Here is an 18627-nt window from a genome sequence, read left to right on the forward strand (position 1 = left end):
TCTCGAATATTCCTTGTATCTTTTATGTTTTCTCTGTTAAAAAGATTGTATGTGAAAGCTTTTCTTATCTTGAAATATAATATCAGATTAGATTCTTTGAGAACATATTACAGAAGAGGTTTATTTTTTAAGTAAAGTGAAAAATCTAGTAAATTCTATTCAAAACTGTAATCAAAAGAGGGTAGATCAAAAAAACGACAGAATTGATCAACAAGAGCGCTTTTTCTTTCTTGAACGGCGCGACTTTCATTTATCCCTTGTTGAAAGGATCTGCACTCAACATTTTTTGCTCGTGTCCACGAACGCAAATAAAAATCTCGTCTAACACTGGCATCAATTATTTACATATGAACGCTTGTAAATTGACTATCAACTTTTCTACTATAGTTAAGTGTAAAGCATCGAAACAATGGAAAGCAATACAGCACACAAAACAGACACACGACAATAAGCGAGTCTCAAGGGATGCTGCGGGTTAATTTGGGGTCGTATTATCATTACAACTTGAATGAAACGAGAATTGTGAAAATGTCAAAAGTAATTTTGATGAAGGTGCTCTGAATTTTAATAATGGTTTAATTCTGTTTGATTCAAGTATTGTGAGTGGCATAAATAGTGATAACATCGACACACCTAAACACCAGGGTTGGGGCCGACTGCTGGCGCGCCACTGCCGGTCTAAAATAAAACACGACGTCATTGGGACAGAGTCAGGGATGAATACAAGGAGCGGGACAAACGCGAATGAGTCTGCTTAACGGGATACGGTTGATCATCATTTCATTGATCAATGTTTATAAATAACTGTATATAATCAACAAAAAATACAGAAGACGATAAGTTTGTAATGTTAGTTCGTTCATTGAAATGATGAACAATCCGGCTTATTGTTTGTACAACAAGAAACCTGTAAGGTATAACAATATACACAATTAAAACAATAAATACAATATAAATAGTATATACTTAAAGTCACAATAATAAGCTATTCATCAAAAATACCTAGAATAAAGAATCCTAAAAATGTATAATATAAAATATTTTGAAAGCGGTGGTAGCAGCTATATAAACATCGTGAACAAAAACTAATTATAAAAGGTTTCACGAAGAATAAAGGTTGAAACCACAGGTATGTTTTAAAGAAATTAAAATGTTGTTGAACATATAAAGGACAAGCTTAATGGTATGAGGCTACACAGGGGTCACCCAGACACAAGAATGATATACACATGCCTAAGGAAGGACAAACACAAACGGAGACAGAAGACGGGGCACACAGACGAGTCACATAGGGACCGAACGGCACACAGGGAAAGTTCCAGAACTAAACTATACGTAATCTAGACGCAGATAAAACACTATTACTACTAGAGAACAAGTTAAGGTTTACTTAAAAGTTTTCTACATAATGAAACGTTTAGCATCGTATCACTTAACTTGCTCGCCAACATCGTTACACAGAAACAAGTAACCTAAAATCGAAACTACCAGCCTGGATTAAATCCAAGCTGATACAAAACAGCAAATTAATTCGGATGGAAAATCTAATCTAACAGGAGGATAGGTAACTGAGAGAGACGATATAACTGAAGCTTGAACAGAACAGAAAGACCTAATCGCACAGATTGGACAGAAGGGAGGCGCGACTACTTGGCCATTGTCGGCGGTGTTGTAACGGTATTAACTTTGCTTCGTTCGGTTTCTCTACTGAGCACCTCGCCCAGCACGGGGTGCGCAGGCGTCGCATGTGGAGCGTGGACTGCTGCGCGCGCGGCTGCTCCGCCACTCTCCTATCCCTGCGTTAGACATAATCACTGGCGGCGCGACGACACATCCGCTCACCACCAGCCATTGTTATACACATCCTAGAATGCTTGTCTTTGGAGACAACATCGTCACGAACATTCTCCACGGTTATCAGTATAAGTAAACCAAATGGCCATTGTATGAAATAATGAAGCATTTCAATGTTTCAATGTCGGAACGTTGCGTCCATTATGAAAAATGAATAAAATAAATTAACGCGCCAATAACACTCCCTTGGTTTCAAGTTAATTTTATTTGAATCGAAGATTTGTAAGGATTCGTTTCAACCGTCGACGTTGTAGATGTCGAAACCTTTAAAGTTTTCATTTGACTCTTAATTTATAAACTAGAACAAGCGTAGAATAACACTCGTGACATTTCAAGAAAAATACTCTTTTAAAATAACATAAATATCTTGGCAATTTTAAGAATTCGAGATGAAAAATTGAATTAATTTCGAGAAGTGGTTTTTCTCTGCGAAATTCTGTGAAGTCAATTTGAATTTAAAATGGGATAAATATGCAAAATGTTACATTCATATGCAAATGGTTTCACTGCTTCCATATATCATTTAGTAGGGAATAGTTGGTCTTTGAAAGCAATCATTTATTCTGAAGGAAAATTCTGCGTATGAAGAATTTTAATCTGATTCTCGTACCTGTAATATTTATTGGTGCAAAATGTAGATACTTTATGTAATGGCATGGGGTTTTTATTACCTCGTTTTTAGTGTTTGATTTTTATTGCTTTTGCTGATATAAAAACTATGAAGCTTTATTGCGTGTATTTTTTACTCAACAATACTTTTGGTTTAGATGGAGACGATGTTTTTGTAATTTTAAATCCTTAGAACTACGAAACAAATACTAATTTCGTTAAGATTCTGAGAAGCGGTTTCCTACCAATATCGGCTTATCCGCACCTCTAGCGGGTGATTTAGGAACTACTTTTTGACGACATTTCAATGTCAAACTTTCATTACTCGATAGTACTGACTGTAAAAATTGCACAGTTGATTGTGTCGTAAATCCCGGGAAAAAAATATATTGAAATACTTTTAACGATCTTCAAAATCAATAGGTACTTTTATTAAAAACCACATCACATTTCATTATTAATTCCTAAAATATACCAAAACACAATAGGTAAGCATAAAGCTAACTGTTTATTTAAGAGATCCGTGCAATCGGGGCGCGGTCGGATGGGTTTCAAAGGCCGTTCGTTGAAATACGGGTGGAACACTTGATTGGTTTTCCAGTACCGGGAACGATTGACAATAATGCAGTTGTTACTAGTTACTAGAACTTTGATGCCAAGCGCACTGTTATTAAGTTTGTACCGAAAATGGTTTATTTTAGCTTGTGAAGTCGACTGTGGTTTCGAAAATACATAGTCATGTATGTAAGTTATTAAAGTTTGCATTGTATATTAAACTCAGGTAAATATGCTTGGTTTAATCAGATATCAGTAATGGCACTTTTTAAAGTAACAATCAAGGTATTACACATTGATCGAGTACGTGTAAAATTGAAAAATGTTGTTTTTTTTACGTGAATCATTTTTGCTTCACCTTATTAGACGGACTACAGTAGCTCGATTCTCTACTACTATCGACTACCGATCTGATCAGCGCCTCTGACGGGTGTCGTAGGAAACATTTTGGCAGTACATTCTAAATGTCAAAATTTCGATAGCTAGCCGGTTGTCGGTAGTCGATAGAGGTAGAGAATCGAGGTACTGATACCTAATGTCGAATATTGGTAACCCCCTAAGATTCTAGTGTGTGACCTTAGTAATTACGCTCATAGAGTAAATATTTTGTCTGATAAGATATTAGTTATTATACAGTATAATACTTGACTAAAAGCTAAATATAAAATGTATAAAATTGAAGTGTTTAGTATTTTGATTCTAAACGTTAGCGGATTCCGGGTAACAGACAGAATTGACAGTTTAACAAAAACAGTTGTATTTCCCGGAGGTGAAATATGAAACTACAACAAATAGAGAAACATTGAATCAATAATGGATGATGCATCCAATTCTAGGTACAATCACAGTGTACCTAGAATTATTAACTTTAAAAAAAATTACTATATTTTTTTGTTATCGCACTGGCTTGTTTAAGATTTTTTTAGGGAATATACCAAGTTGCGCTTTTTGAGTCTTAGTCTACCCCTAAAGCGTGGGTTATATACAAAACTATTTATTTACAAACTGGTACAGTTTTCGGGCAGTACAAAAATTTATTCGTACCGCAAATATATTTCGGCTAACTCATGGATAGGATTTTACTGTACTTTGACTGTATTTATTACTCTATTAATTTGCCCATAAGTTACTAAACTTAATACCTACCCATTATCAAATAAATTAAGTAATACTGGCATATTATAAAATTATACTTTATGCATTGTTATACCATTCTATCAGAAGTAAATATATCTAAATATTTTCACGTTTTCATAATTTCGAAAGTGCTGAGACGAGTAACAATTTAATTTTCAGTTTTTCATGATTCCGTAACTGCCGTACAGTAGCTCTTTCATAAATCTATTTCACTGCACTTAAATTCCCTGTGGTACAATAAAGCACGGGTGTATTGCAAACAACTCGATAGCAGTTGTTACAATGCGATTTTCTGTTTTCATTTGCAAAGAGAAATTATTTTGTCGTTTTTCCCTGATATGTTCGTAGTATTTTGTATTTCAATAACACTTTTGTATCGGTTATGTTTGCTTAGTTTGGTTTCTGTGATGACAGTTTACATGCAGTTGCATTGCTATTTATTTACTTTGTTTTTGTACCTAATTTTCTTATTTTCGGAACTTACAAGGCATTTTTTTTACGTTTTATATATCGCGTCTTTAAGACGAAATGCGAAAATTGTCACATTACTTGCGTCGGAGAGAGAATATTTAGTTTTTCTTGTAATAATATTTCCAACATTATAGTAACATGCCTGGTGAATTAGCTTATTTTTTACCTTATTATTTAGGTAAAACTGTCGTCGTGTTCTGTGGCACAATCGTGAATATAAAGTGATATAGATATAAAAGATAAAATATGACATTTGTCTATCAAATATTTCATAAATTTTAAGTACAATAAACCTTAGATTATAATCACAATCACGCAATCTAATTCATCGGCTATTAAATGTTAGAATCACGTAAACCAAGTTATTATCGTACTGAATTTATATTCTTTTGTATCGAGCTAAACCTATTTGATATCAAGCAAGTAGGCCTACCAGGGTTCTTTTACCCGAAGTTTTGTCACAATTTTGATATTCAATAACTATGACGTTTCTAAATTTCTATAGCTTTAGCGCAATTTTCCACAGTCGGTACTATCGAGAAGCAACAGTTTGACATTTCAAATGTGCTACAAAAATAGTTCCTACGACGCCCACTGGAGGCGCTGATTAGATTTTCATGCAAAATATATCGATAGCTAGCTGGCTACTCGATAGTAGTGTAATCGGCCTACTATCTGAAGGTTTTAAATTTCGTAATTTCGTGAACTATAGTAAGTTAAGAAGGTTTAAATGTCAAACGCTCCAACGAATTTTGGAAATGAATGAAATCACGCTAAGAATCTTCTACAATTTCGTACGCAGTTTCGTTTTCGTTGAATTATAGTAGACCCTCAGGACATGGTACGGCTAAATTGAGCAATTTGTACAATAAAGGAGGACTAAATTGATTTCTTGTATATCGTAACACAAGAGTTTGCAATTTTGTCAAAGAGCTTTCGGCGCGTGTGGTGTAATGAAATTCTTTTGTTTATTGAAGTTTTTGGTTTAAGAGTTAATAAATTTAGGTATTCATGAAGCAAATAAAGACATTAAAGAGGAATTTCTTACATTCGGAATTGCTAGATTTTTGCTTGAAAACGATAATTAACGAAGTCAAATGTACATTGTCTTATTTTGTCTCAAAATTGTACCCACAAATAGCTTCAGAACCAGACAGGATCTACAGTAATTTTGGTATGCATAGCAAATTTTCCGTGAAACTAACATAAAATAATTGCTATACCCGGAAACCATGCAATCGAAAACTTATTTTCCTTGTTCAACTTCAAAGAATTCCAACAATTTCGTTAAATTAAAAATAAGTACGCCGTTAAACTGCAAATGGAACTCGAAAGTAGATTTCCGAAAAGCAATATCTATACTTCGTAGCATTAACTGTAGTCATAACGTGAAGGAAATATCATTTAACGATACCTATTGTAACGTTGCAGTAAGCTCCTTAGATATTTATATTGCGTTTTTACGACCTCTTTTTATAACTCAATGTTCTTGAAGGTTTTTATAACTGCGTTTAGACGTTCGTCGAGAGTTCCACTTGAATTGTACAATATGGTTATGAGAAAAAGATTCAGGTTTGTTCGCTTTATTTTATGGATAATTTTATATTTTTAGGGAGGAATTTAGTCTAGTCTCAATTCACGTCTACTTTATTTCGAAGCGCCTACTTGTAACCTAAAGCCCTTTACGATTTAACTTTTTGTAGACTACCAAAGTGCCTTAACATGTCTAGACTGAAAAAGACAATGCTAGTGTCAGGCCTAAGCAGTCTCGCAACAAAATCGGAAACTTTAAGGACGTCTAAGAAATTTTTCGACTAAATGTAATTTGTCATGTTGCACACAGATTCTTTATATCCGTCTCCATTGCTTAGAGTCATTGGACGAGGCATTTTTTTATCCGCCGTCGCGCCCTTAAAGTACATTGTAGGCAAATAGGACGCCTTGCATTAAACATAGCGTCGTGTCTAAAAAACCACAAAATAACAACCACCCAATTAAATTTATCTATTCTAAAGTACTATCTCCAAATATATCCGTATTTCAAAGAAAATCCTTCGCAAACAGCCGATATTCCCACTTCCTATATCCAGGCGCGTTGTAAACCACAATTTTCAATCTGCATCCGTCCGCGCGTCGGGTGTCAGCCGTCAGTACGCTGTATTACTGACAATGCTACGCCAACTACCAGGATTTCAAAATAAAGTACCTGTTTATTCTCTCTTTAGTTGCTTTTATTTCAAAGCTAGCAGTAGAAACTTTACACAATACAATTATGCTAGAACAATTATTGGCCGTAAATTCCAGGAATAATTTGTTATGTTGCTCAATTCTCTACATTTTGTACTATAGAGTATCGAAAGTGTGATATTGAAAACGTACTGTAATCAATGTACTTATATTAAACTACGAAAACCTGGCTACTTTTATGAGAGAAATAATTTTAGGACGGACTTTTTCAATTTAAATACCTTACTTATCATCATTGATGTGTAAAATTCAAATTCAAATTCTTTATTGCTCTCATGTGTTACAAAGGTGTTACATAAAAAAATAACAATGAATTTTGAGGATTTTTGACGCACCATATTAGCCTATCATAATATTTAATCAAGTAGAAAAAGTTGATGGGGTTTCAGTTGCTGTAAATTTTTTGTTCATTTTTTAACGAACACTGGCATTAGTTATCCTGCACTCTGCACATACATTTTCGTGCGTCATGGCGGAGCCGTGCTTCCGTTTCCGTTCACTAGCCGGCACCATTTTAGAAAGATACACTTTTGTAAAAAAAATGTTGGCACATCTTTTGTACTTAATCTGGAATACTTTTAGTTGAGAGAAATTTCTGACATTGCAAAAATTACGAAAACCTTTTTTATTGGTCCAGATTTTGTGATACTTGTTTTCCTTGCGGTCTTCGTACTTAGTAATATAAAACAATTAGCTAATTTATACTAAGATATTTTTCATTAGTAACCTGGAGTTTGGTAACGTACCCAATATAATAGCAATAGGTTTGCCCGCTATGATATGGGACTAATATTGTAAACGGGGAAATGTGAATGTATATTATGCATCTTTTTATACTTCTGCAGGTATGACAGACATCACGTTATAAATTTAAATCAGAACAGAGTGGCTGAAAATAAAAAAGAGATTTTTTGATAAAAATTACCTAATAACAAAATTTTCGTCGAACAAAAATACGCAAAAGGGCATTAAAACATTAGATGACGCATTATACAACGCAAGAGAAGTTAAGAGCTCTTAAATATTACAAAGAAATGACGTCACAAGTACGTCACGACTCTCAAAGCGTCATTAAAGTACTGACATTAAGGTTTTTGTGTTTCTTTTAATAAAACGCTTTAAAAAATCTTATTACTGCTTTATATAAGGATAAGATTACTATGAAGTAGCTTATAAATGATGTTCAAACAAAAAAATAATAATACATAAATTGAGGCAATTATTTTACTTTGAGACCTTGCCCATGTGTGATGTTGGATTGAAGTAAATAAAGCACAATCCTCCGGAATCCGAATTAACAATAACCTATTGTAAAAAAACATTTTACTACGCGGAAATATCCCGCAGAATGGCAGTTGCAGTTCGATTATTCTGTAGTACTTCAGTACACCCTTAATCATCTTATTTTTCGTCTAGTAATAATTAAACAGACCCAAAGTGTAGCCCCTCTCTTAATCGGAGATGAAACCCTTGCCAAAGCCATGAGAAACTCAGGCTACATTTTTTTACTTATTTCATAGTCAACGTCACTATAAATGGATTTTATTATATTTATACCATAACCTATGGTACTACAAACACAATTAACTCGAAACAACTCAATAATGTACACGGACGATGTAATACACGAACGTTTAGCGCGAGTTAGGAATATTTCATAACTATTGATTTACACACCCTCCGTTATATCGCTTCCGAGAACTTGCATGTATTGCGAATTGTATGAATTATATAAATGATTTGCGAGGTTTGTTTGACTACGGATTTAGTTTTTGATAAGGTAAAATAAATTATGAATGGTATAACACGTTTTCACTATATAAACTAGACTTCATCATAAGAGAGAGAGAGAAATCAGTGTTTCCCATAAACTACAAATCATGAACGGAGTTTTTTTGATTTTATGCCAAAAATAATTTAATTTAATTTACGCCAAAAATAATGTATTTGAAGATAATCTTCAAATAAATTATTTTTGCCGTAAATTGTTATTTAAAAATTAAGTACAAACACTACTTCAAACATAATTTGATTTTGTATTTTTAATGTCCGTGGAAGTAGTTTTTACATAGAATACAATTTGTTTTCATGAATAATATACTCTAAACTTAAAGCATAAAATATACGCTAATTTCAAGAAAGAAGAAATTTTGTATACCTGTCATAATATAAAGGAAAAAAAATCATAAATCCAGTCAAAACAACGTAGTAACCCACTAAAAGAATACACGTAATAAAAAACATCCTGAAATTTTAACGAAGGAAGGTCTTGCTAGTCCAATTACGTCACAAGGCTTATCCCTGAATTTTTCAAGGGCACTGGAGCAAAATGTTTTGTGATCTTAATTAACCTGACTCACTTGTCGTGATTAAGGCCGATCTAATTATCTTCTTCTTACGTTTTCTTCTCGAGAATCTACTTGATCTTTTTACGATTGCGAATTGTTTAGTGTAATGTTTACTACCGCGGCTGTTTGGTGTTTTTTTACAATCGTTTGTTCATTTTTATTTTTGCATTTATATTTCACAAGCTTTTAGGTTTGCTTTTAGATGAATAGTGGTCTGTTCGAATTGTTTTGAAAACAAAACTATTGTTTTCATAGTTGATGAAATGTAATTTCGTCTGCGGCGTTCAACGGTACAGAATCTAAAAATATAAAATCCAAATAAAGTCTATTGTCAATATTTCCAACAAAAGCAATAAAGGATTTAGAGCTTACATCCAGTATTTCGTGTTTAGCTGCGCATTTAATAAAATATAGCAGAGATTTTTATACTGGATTTTGTGAAGCTTATTGTTGTTTATAGACCCACAATATTTTTATTTTAGTCTTCAATTCAAGTTAACTTATCCCGTCTAATAAAGAGTGTAAGAGATAGGCTGTAATATTCCGATACAAACCAAGGTTATTCACGCGTTAAGCCCTATATAAAATAAACGAAAACGCTCCGACACGAAACACAAAAGAGAAATACTGGAGATGACAGAAAAGAAGAATTTGAAAGCGAACTCAACGTCCTCACAACGCATAATAAATACTCTTTATTGTTTGTTATGAATGATATTTATGATCACGATGTAAAAAATACTGCTACAGAAATCTGAAACACACAAATTATGATTTTTTTCTCAACTATTTATTTCTTTCTTCGAGACAGACCACGCTTCGTTGGCAACAAAATATCGAATATGACGACCAAGACTAATTAAAAAGTTATGGCAGATTAAGTACGGGGCTAACTAACTTTGACTTATTTACACAAACACTTTTAAATAATTAATAATGTTTCTATTTACGATTTTGTGTGTGTGCTTATTCAAAAGGCACTTACAGTAAACAATGGTATTGAATCACGATGAAAATTTTCATCATTTATAAGCGTAACATTTTCGTCACAATGGCGAGCTTCGGTTAAAATTATTTGGGTTTCATATTTCAAAAGCCCTTGTATCAAATTCTGGATACCAACAAAATGTACCGCGTTATTGTTACAAGAAAACGTGGGTTTATTGACCTTCAATACCTACTCTTAGTAATGTTTTATTTCCCTTGCCGCTTACTTTTATTTTGGCAATGTGTGTGTTATTTACAATATGTACAATATCAACAGCTTGTGTTTAATCTTTAATAATCAAAGCGTGGTCTTTCTCAGCGGTTATTCCATCACCACCATCACCGTTAACGACAAATCTATCTTTTATATGATATACATACTTGGTTTCATCAATGTAGACTGCTTCGAGCACCTTCGCAGCATACTGTAAGTTCTTTTGTAACGTTTCAGCGGATATTTCACCTCTATTCAATTGTCTTAGAAGATAGCGTAATCTGTGAACAAAGAAATTTAAAATTAATTGTTGGAATTTCATTACGAGATACAATTTGTTTGTCGGGTTAATTATAAGGGTATTTTCTTTGAAATTTAAATAACGTTTTATTTCAGGAAGGACACCTGTAGGAGCTGAGTTGTTATTAACATTTTAATTTACAAAATTGTGTAATTTTAACTCATAATACAGCTTAGTTGCTATTTTTTTTTCGATACGGGCGAGATATCACTGTAAGATATTTTGTCACCCGCTGTTTTTATTAATTTGTAATAGCTTTCGTTAAAAGATAATTATGTTTATTTATATAACAAGATTTCAACATACACTGACCTGAAAAACGATTAGAAAAAAAATCCTATCTTCAAAAGTGCCTTATTCTAATAGCAATAACCCTATTAATTAATTCCACAAACAGCAGCCTTAAAAAACCTTACGAATTCCGGAAACCCGAATTATCATCTTAACAGAGAAACCTTAATTCGGTACTACAAGTACTTACTAAGCACGGCCAATCGTCCGTGAGTGCTAAGGGTTACCCAATATTAGTTGGCAGTTTCGCGCCGCCCAACCCTAAATAAATTGGATTGGGGCCCAAAGGTTTACACGCACTTATCTGAGATTTCCGATACCTAATATTGCTCTTTTATTCGGTGCGAACAAAGGACTGAAAATTGTATGGGTTAGTGATAAAAAGTTCGTGGTGGTTTCAATAGGGAGTTTTATTTTGTTTTTGTGTATTCGAATTGGCTATCGAAATACACTGTATTGATAAATAATAGGTAATTAGTTTTAGTTGCTGCTTGCCTATATATTTTTTGTTTATCAATGATGATTTAGATTGGTCACTACGAGTTTAAAAATCTGAATTGTGTGATTGATGAACTTTAGTTGAACCCCAATAATGTTTGTGGCAACAATATCTTACAGGCTCGTCGCTTGTGAAATACAAACCAATCAATACATTGTTTAAAACATTACTATCATCATTATCGTCTATTAGCTTCCTACATTGTTCTTAAATATTTTGAAGTAACATTTTCTTTCAGCGCTCTATGTCTTAATGTCACAAAACAAATATTTACATTACTTTTACACAAGGCTTGAGAAGTCTGTCTCAGGTTTATTTTAGTTAAATCTTGTTAGATCTGGTGCTGGATATAATGTCACTATGTTATTCAAATCAAGGTTTTATTTTACTTCACTCTAAATGCTTATTTGCCGTTATAATAGGAGCGCGAGAAATATCGCAGAAAACTGTAAAAAGATTACGGGAAATATTTCCTCATGGACAAAGACGGCAAATACTGTATTTTTTTTGTTCTATTAATTTATTTACCTACTAAGTTAATGTAGGGTTTGTTTCTCTCGACCGTTTCAGATGGACGCAAGTATAATTTTGTAGATTTAGTAATCGTGTAGACAGTAGTATTGTTTTTTTGCCTGAGACTCAACAGTACCTACTCATTTGCTTCCTTAATTTTGTATGTGTATAAAACTGATCTTCATAGAATATAATTGCATATTTCTAAATAATAGACTCCACAAACAAATAGAAGAGACGGACATGCAATAAAGTGCACCTGAATAGCTTGTCTACTCGGAACCACAATATCTCTTTGTTCTGAAGATAATAATATCCGCAATGGTCATCTTGCAACTGACAGAGTAATCGCTCGCTGAATTGTTTTAAAATCAAGAACAATGGAACTTACATACATACTTTCTGTTTACAATTTTTCTAATGCAACTGTTAGTAGCGCAATTCTCTACAGTCGGTACTGACAAGAATCAAGAGTTTGACATTTAAAGTGTACTGCCAAAATAGTTCTTATGGAGCTCGGTAGAGGCGCTAAAAATATTTTCGTGTAAATTTTCTCGATAGCTAGCCAGTTGTCGGTAACAGATAGTAGTAGAGCAATAAGCTACAGTTTACGGTGTATTAAATGTGTAGCTTCTTTCGTTTTTTGAGGTCGGTCGAAAAAGAGTAAATGTGTAATAATATACAATATAGTTTTATGAATAGAGTACATGCATTAACGGGCGCACGTTCGTGTGAGCACGCATATGTGTAGTTGTCCGTATCTGTTTGTTATGTATTTACGTATGTATTTGTTTGCTTGTCATAAATGTAAACCTCAAAAATGCTTCAATTGACACATTTAAACAGTTTGATAGCAGAATAACTTCCTAAAATAAAAACGACAAATACGAACGCAACGATTCGTAGACGCGGAAGAGTTGAAATAAAAAGCGGGAACGGCAATCGAAACTCAATAGAATGGAGTGTGCTCTACACGGACGGTTAAAACGAGTAACGTAACTGTTTGAGTGGTTAATTTGAATGTCCCGCAATGAGTGAGAGGTTTTGTTGGTACGGAGTTTATGAATAGTAGGTGTTTCAAGCAAAAGCGTTTATGAGTTACAGCATTCAGTTTTTAAGTAGAGTGTTTTACTATTACGTTTTTTGGAGATTTTTCTATGCCCTTTACAACTGGTAAAAACTAGTAGTAGTGTAATTTACTTGCCATAGAAATGGTTGAAAAGTCAAAACTATTTTTAAGGACCTTTTATTATGTCCGCGGGAGCGTATCAAACCATTGTTCGCAAAAATGGCGAGCAGGATTATATGTTAATTTACATAATGTATTCATTTCAAGTAATTTCAAATGTCAAAAGTTTGCAGTACACAGTACCTACCGACTATGAAAAGTCACGCAGCTGTTCTTAGTTTTAAAAAAAGTCGGTGAAAATCAATGTTTCTAAATCAATTCTCAAAAATGGTTGATTCTACATTGACCTATCTCTAGTAGATCTAGAACCTAACTGGTACAATTTGTCTCATCACGTTGGATCCTTGTCTAGACGCGCTCGCCGGGACCCGTGATTGATGAACATCTAAACTTACATGCGCGTGATCTATTGTTTGGATTTAAATTGATTTTACAACTACTTATCGCTAGCACATAATAATATGTGAGAGTTACGAATGTAATGTATATACATTTTTTTAAGTTAACCTGGCACGGTTTTCTTTGTTTGAGTTTATTACCAGAGAAAAAAAGTTATTATTGTTTAAATATTTTTACATACAAATATGTATGTCTATGTGACCGAGTAACAAACATAATGATTAATGGAAAAGTGACATTTTTACGTATAAAATCTTTAAAATTTGATTTAATGAATTTCTAGTTTAACAATTACATAATCAACATAAATATGAAAAATTTTAGCTCGCTTTAGGACTACACGTGCAGAAATCTGTATTGGACAAAGATGTAAAAGTTTCAAAATTTGTAAAATATTACAAACTTTGTCTTAGCTACGTGATAGCCTTTCAAAATCGTTTGCGTAACCCGATCTAAACCGTTTAAACCTAACAAATATTAGAACAGAATAACAAAGGGAAGCTTCAAGCAAAAACAGGGCAAAAGAAAATGTTTTAAAAGGCTTTCCGAGTCTCATATTTCATTCAAGCGAAGCATCGTTTTTCGCAATCGATCTAGTTGTGAGAGAGATCTTATTGTCTTTTTCTTAAGTTTATTGCTAGCCACTTTATTGGTCCATTCATCTTCATTATTACTAGGCCAATGTTTATGGTTTAGCACCGCCTTAGAGCTTTACGTAGGGTGAGAGTATTTCTGTAGTTTCTTGGATTATCTTTTGTTTTGTATGATGTGACACGACTGTCAGCGTATTTTATGTATTGTTTATTCGTTTTTACAAAGGTTTACCTAGATAGAGTACACGCAAATTGCGTAAATCAGTAGCGCGATTCAGTACCACTATTGACTATCGGCTAGCTTTCAAGAAATTTCTAAGCCTCTAGCGGGGGCCGTAGGAACTATTTTGCAGTACATTTTTTAATGTCAATATTTCGACAATAAAATTGATAGTACCGAGAGTAGAGAAACGACCTACTGGGATAAATCCAATGCACATTTTAATATGTTGTGAGACAAGTAAGCCAGCCGAAAATAATAATAAACTTTTTAGGGGATCTTCTATATTAACGGTTAAGTTAACGATGTTGAATTTTAAATATCGTATTACAATTTCTTTACTCTTTTAAAAACTGATAATGTTATCAAGAATCCTCGAAGCAATTACTGGATACAAGAAAAATTAAATAACAATACAAAATTCCTGGAAATCAGACCCAAGGTTTCACGACCTAGCTCCTAATATAAAGGTAGGATCACAAAGGTAAGTTTATTTGTCTGGCCTAGGCATTGCCTAAACTACCTTCAGACTTATTTGAAAAGTTCTCGAGAATGTTCAATTAGATACCTGACTCCTAGGTATTCGGTTTTAAATGTTTGCTAGGAATTTAGAATAGAAAATAGGACATTCTAGTCTGACTCTTGATGTTGAGAGACCTTTGTCTATTTAGTTTTAAAAGAAAATGCTTGGAAATATTACTAGTACTTAGACTATACAGCAAATAGATTCAGTATATTTTTTATCCGACTTCAAAAAAGAGGACGTTCTCAATTCGGCTGTATTTTTTACTGTAATTTCACGCAGTGCATCTAGCGTATATAGTAACCAAACCTTGTAAAATTAACATACATTGAACCAATTACGGTTTTTATATTGGAAATATTCTTCTGTCGTAATGAGAGAGGGCACCGGCGAAGTGGGGTTGACGACATTCTTCAAAAACGCGCAAGCGAGATTCAATCTTCAGCTAAAAAAATCTTAGACACTCAATTTTCCTTCTCATGTTTAACTTAAATATTTGCAACTCTTGCAAAATAAGCAATATCTTTTTTTATTCTCTAAAAAATACAACGCATTAAGAATTGCTCTTGTGTGGTGAGGACTTTCACAAACATTCATACAACGGACACAAAGTTCAACTAGAGTACCAGACCCTTTCCGTGTGGGAAACGAACCCACGACCTCCCGACGCAATGGTAGCAGCATGATTTGAGCCTACGACGCTTAACCACTCAGCTATATATATTTTTATACTAATACTAGCGGACCCGACAGACGTTGTCCTGTCTACATGTCTTTAATTTAAACATTTTAAACTTTTTTTAATAATCCATTCTCAGATCCCCTGAACACACACACACAAAAATTCATCAAAATCGGTCCGGTGGTTTAAGAGAAGTTCAGTGACATACACACTTACAGAAGAATTACATATATAAAGATTATACTGCGTAGTTGCGTAGTATTGAAAAAGGATGTGCGTGTGAACGTCGTTATTGGTATCTCTCTACCCATTGACATACAGGAATTTCTATGCAGTAGGGTATGGAATAGATTCGAATTCTTTTTGGTGTGGTGTGCGGCTATTCGGCCTCGGCTTTCAATGGACCAGCCTATTGCTTTGTGTAGTATATTTATAGTGGTAGATAGTAAAGGGATGTATGGAAGTATTTTAGTGGATAGCTTGTAGAAACATCACGTCCCGAAATTGATTTTGTGGTGTATTCGAAATTGAAGGCTTTTGAAACATCGCTTGCATTTTGTTACAACTATTTGAACTAAATATCTAGAAAAATCGTATGGACAGTCGATACGATTTTTTTAGATTGTATTGTGACTATTTTTTGTTTAGATATTTGTTACTAAATAATATAATTAAAAAACCGCTAAAAAGATGACGTCGTAAATTTCATACTCAATTCACGACAGATTGCCTCCAAATAGATAATAATAATTATTATTTGGGCATAATGGTAAGCAAAAACTAGAAAATAAGAGTAAGAAAGCTAAAAGTTGGTCTACCCGCATTTTTTCTAGGTTTCCTTTATTTCTTGTTAAATTCTCCCGTTGTGGTAACTTTATCGTATCCTATTTCGTTGGTTAGAGCACTGCGCCGTGGATTCGTTAGAAGCGAAGTATTTGTGGTGAATGAACACTAATTAGAATTCGCAAGAAAATTGCAGCTGTAGGGGTGGAATGTTAGGTATTTTATAGTCTTGCTTTGTAGAAGAATAAAAAAACTTTCGAGGTGAAGGAGACGATGCTGAGTTTTTCTTAGATGATATTATTTAGGAGATGTAAACTTTCTTATGCATATGATGTAACAATGAGTGTGGCGATTACGTAATATTTTTATGAGTCAGAGAACTATTGACTTGGTAAATATTAGTACTCTATTGGTTATTCCATGGAAGAAAGAAAAATCGATTTATTAGGTCCCAAGTGTTACCTTTTTTTCTCTTATTGATGTGACTGTTCAGGCAATTGTCGAATGGAACTGAAATGGAAGGAATACATTTTCCTATTGTTGTGCGAAAAGATAATTTTGTACGATGAAAAGGTTTATTTGCGTTATTTTATTGGCTTTGTGCTATATTTAGATTGACAGAATAAGCGAATTGTGGGTGGATGTTATAAAACGATATTAATTAATGTTTTCGCCATAGCGGATTATTTTATTGTGGTTACAATTAAAAAGCTTATAATAGAATTTGACCCGTGCAGTGGTACGGAATTGCCGAATTTGAAATCACAAAACTGTGGGTTCGAACTCCGGGTTATGTTGAATTCAGTTTAATTTCATAATATACAGAAATGACCTCTGTACATATTTATTATAGGTATAGATAGATGTCAATACAATCCTAAACAGTTTCAGCGTAATTTTATATATTTATGATACCATGAATAAATGAAAACTAAGAAAATGAGCTTCAAAAGCACAGATATATTTTGTCCGTAATAAAAAGATACCTATTTTCTTATAACAAGAATAGAATACGCTAGCTTATGATCCAAAGATATTTGCGGAACAACTTAGTGTGGAAATATTAAAGACGTCGTGATTATTCAAAGTATAAAAGGCTTATAGCCAGTTTGCCGTCCCTCGGTCCTAAACCAACAATGCATCGGGAAACGTTGTTTGTGAAAAGCATTGAAAATACTTTGGATTTGCTGCCATTGTATGATATTACATTTTGGTTAAAGCCATCTGTTAGAGGGAACGATTTAGGAAGATACCGAAATAGACGGAATAATATGTTTTTGACGTGCAATGGTTTGACGGACATATCCAAGGATTTGTACGGCCTGATTTTCGCGATGTCTTATTTGGTCAATCAATTACATCTTAGCTTATGAATGCCGTTTAAAGTGAATTAACAGGAATAAAGGCTGAGACAATTTAGATACTTTTGGCGTTTATGAGGCTGTTTTTGGTGCATATTGTTGTCTATAATAGCCGGCACTAGTGTTTATTTACAAGTCTAAAACTTAAATAAGATAAAATTTTGCGCCAGGCTTTAATATTTTTTTGGCACAGGAAAAGTCTATAGGTTCGATTAACGCACAAGACTTTATAACCCAGAAAATCCTTCGCACACTGTCCTATGTGCAAAAGTTGCTATGTATATATATCAAATTTAAACACAGTAGTACATACCTAAGCGCGGCCTTATCGCAAGCGTCGGGCGTGTCGACGGCGGGCAAGTGCTCGGTGTCTAAGTCGAGCGAGTCGAGTTGCTCGTCGGTGGGGGTCGAGCAACTCTCGGCCTTGCTGCGGCTCGACGAGCGACGGACTATCGTCAGTGCGCCTTGTTCTGTAACAAATACACACACATTTCATATATGAAGCTTAAGGATGGGTAAATATTTTAGGTCGGGAAAAAAGTCTTTTCGCATTATAGTATGTATGAACTTGTAATAGGCTTCACAAATGAGTACACGGTTCATTAGGTTTCTTTCAGTGAACTCGTGAGGTACCCAAATATAGAGCTTTTTTGTGTAGAGAAAAGATTTTATTACAAGTTCATACATACTATAATGCAAAAAGACTTTTTCCCTGACCTAATATATGTAGTTAGGAAATGTAGTAGAAAATGTAGGTATACTACGGACTCTACCATGCCAAGCGGGTAGTTCAAAATATTTACAAGTTATTCGTGTTATTATGTTAATTACTTGTCGTGTTGCGTCTAGCT

The 18627-nt window shown here is 33.8% G+C and overlaps 1 protein-coding gene across 19 annotated transcripts in view; it reads right to left on the minus strand.

Moving 5' to 3' along the window:
- Pde1c (Phosphodiesterase 1c) overlaps window positions 1–18627 on the minus strand; it is a 519661-nt gene that overhangs the window by 27504 nt on the left and 473530 nt on the right. For 14 of the 19 annotated variants that reach the window (XM_076136586.1, XM_076136584.1, XM_076136582.1 and 11 more), the window contains 4 exons: window positions 18090–18246; window positions 10590–10703; window positions 1686–1796; window positions 634–678 (listed from right to left, as the gene is read on the minus strand). In XM_076136586.1, coding sequence (XP_075992701.1) covers window positions 634–678; window positions 1686–1796; window positions 10590–10703; window positions 18090–18246 — 427 coding nt within the window. The remainder of the gene's footprint in view (window positions 1–633; window positions 679–1685; window positions 1797–10589; window positions 10704–18089; window positions 18247–18627) is intronic. The other 5 variants (XM_076136578.1, XM_076136576.1, XM_076136579.1 and 2 more) reach the window with 3 other exon arrangements.

Source organism: Anticarsia gemmatalis, chromosome 3, assembly GCF_050436995.1.
Source record: "Anticarsia gemmatalis isolate Benzon Research Colony breed Stoneville strain chromosome 3, ilAntGemm2 primary, whole genome shotgun sequence".
Lineage (NCBI taxonomy): Eukaryota > Metazoa > Arthropoda > Insecta > Lepidoptera > Erebidae > Anticarsia > Anticarsia gemmatalis.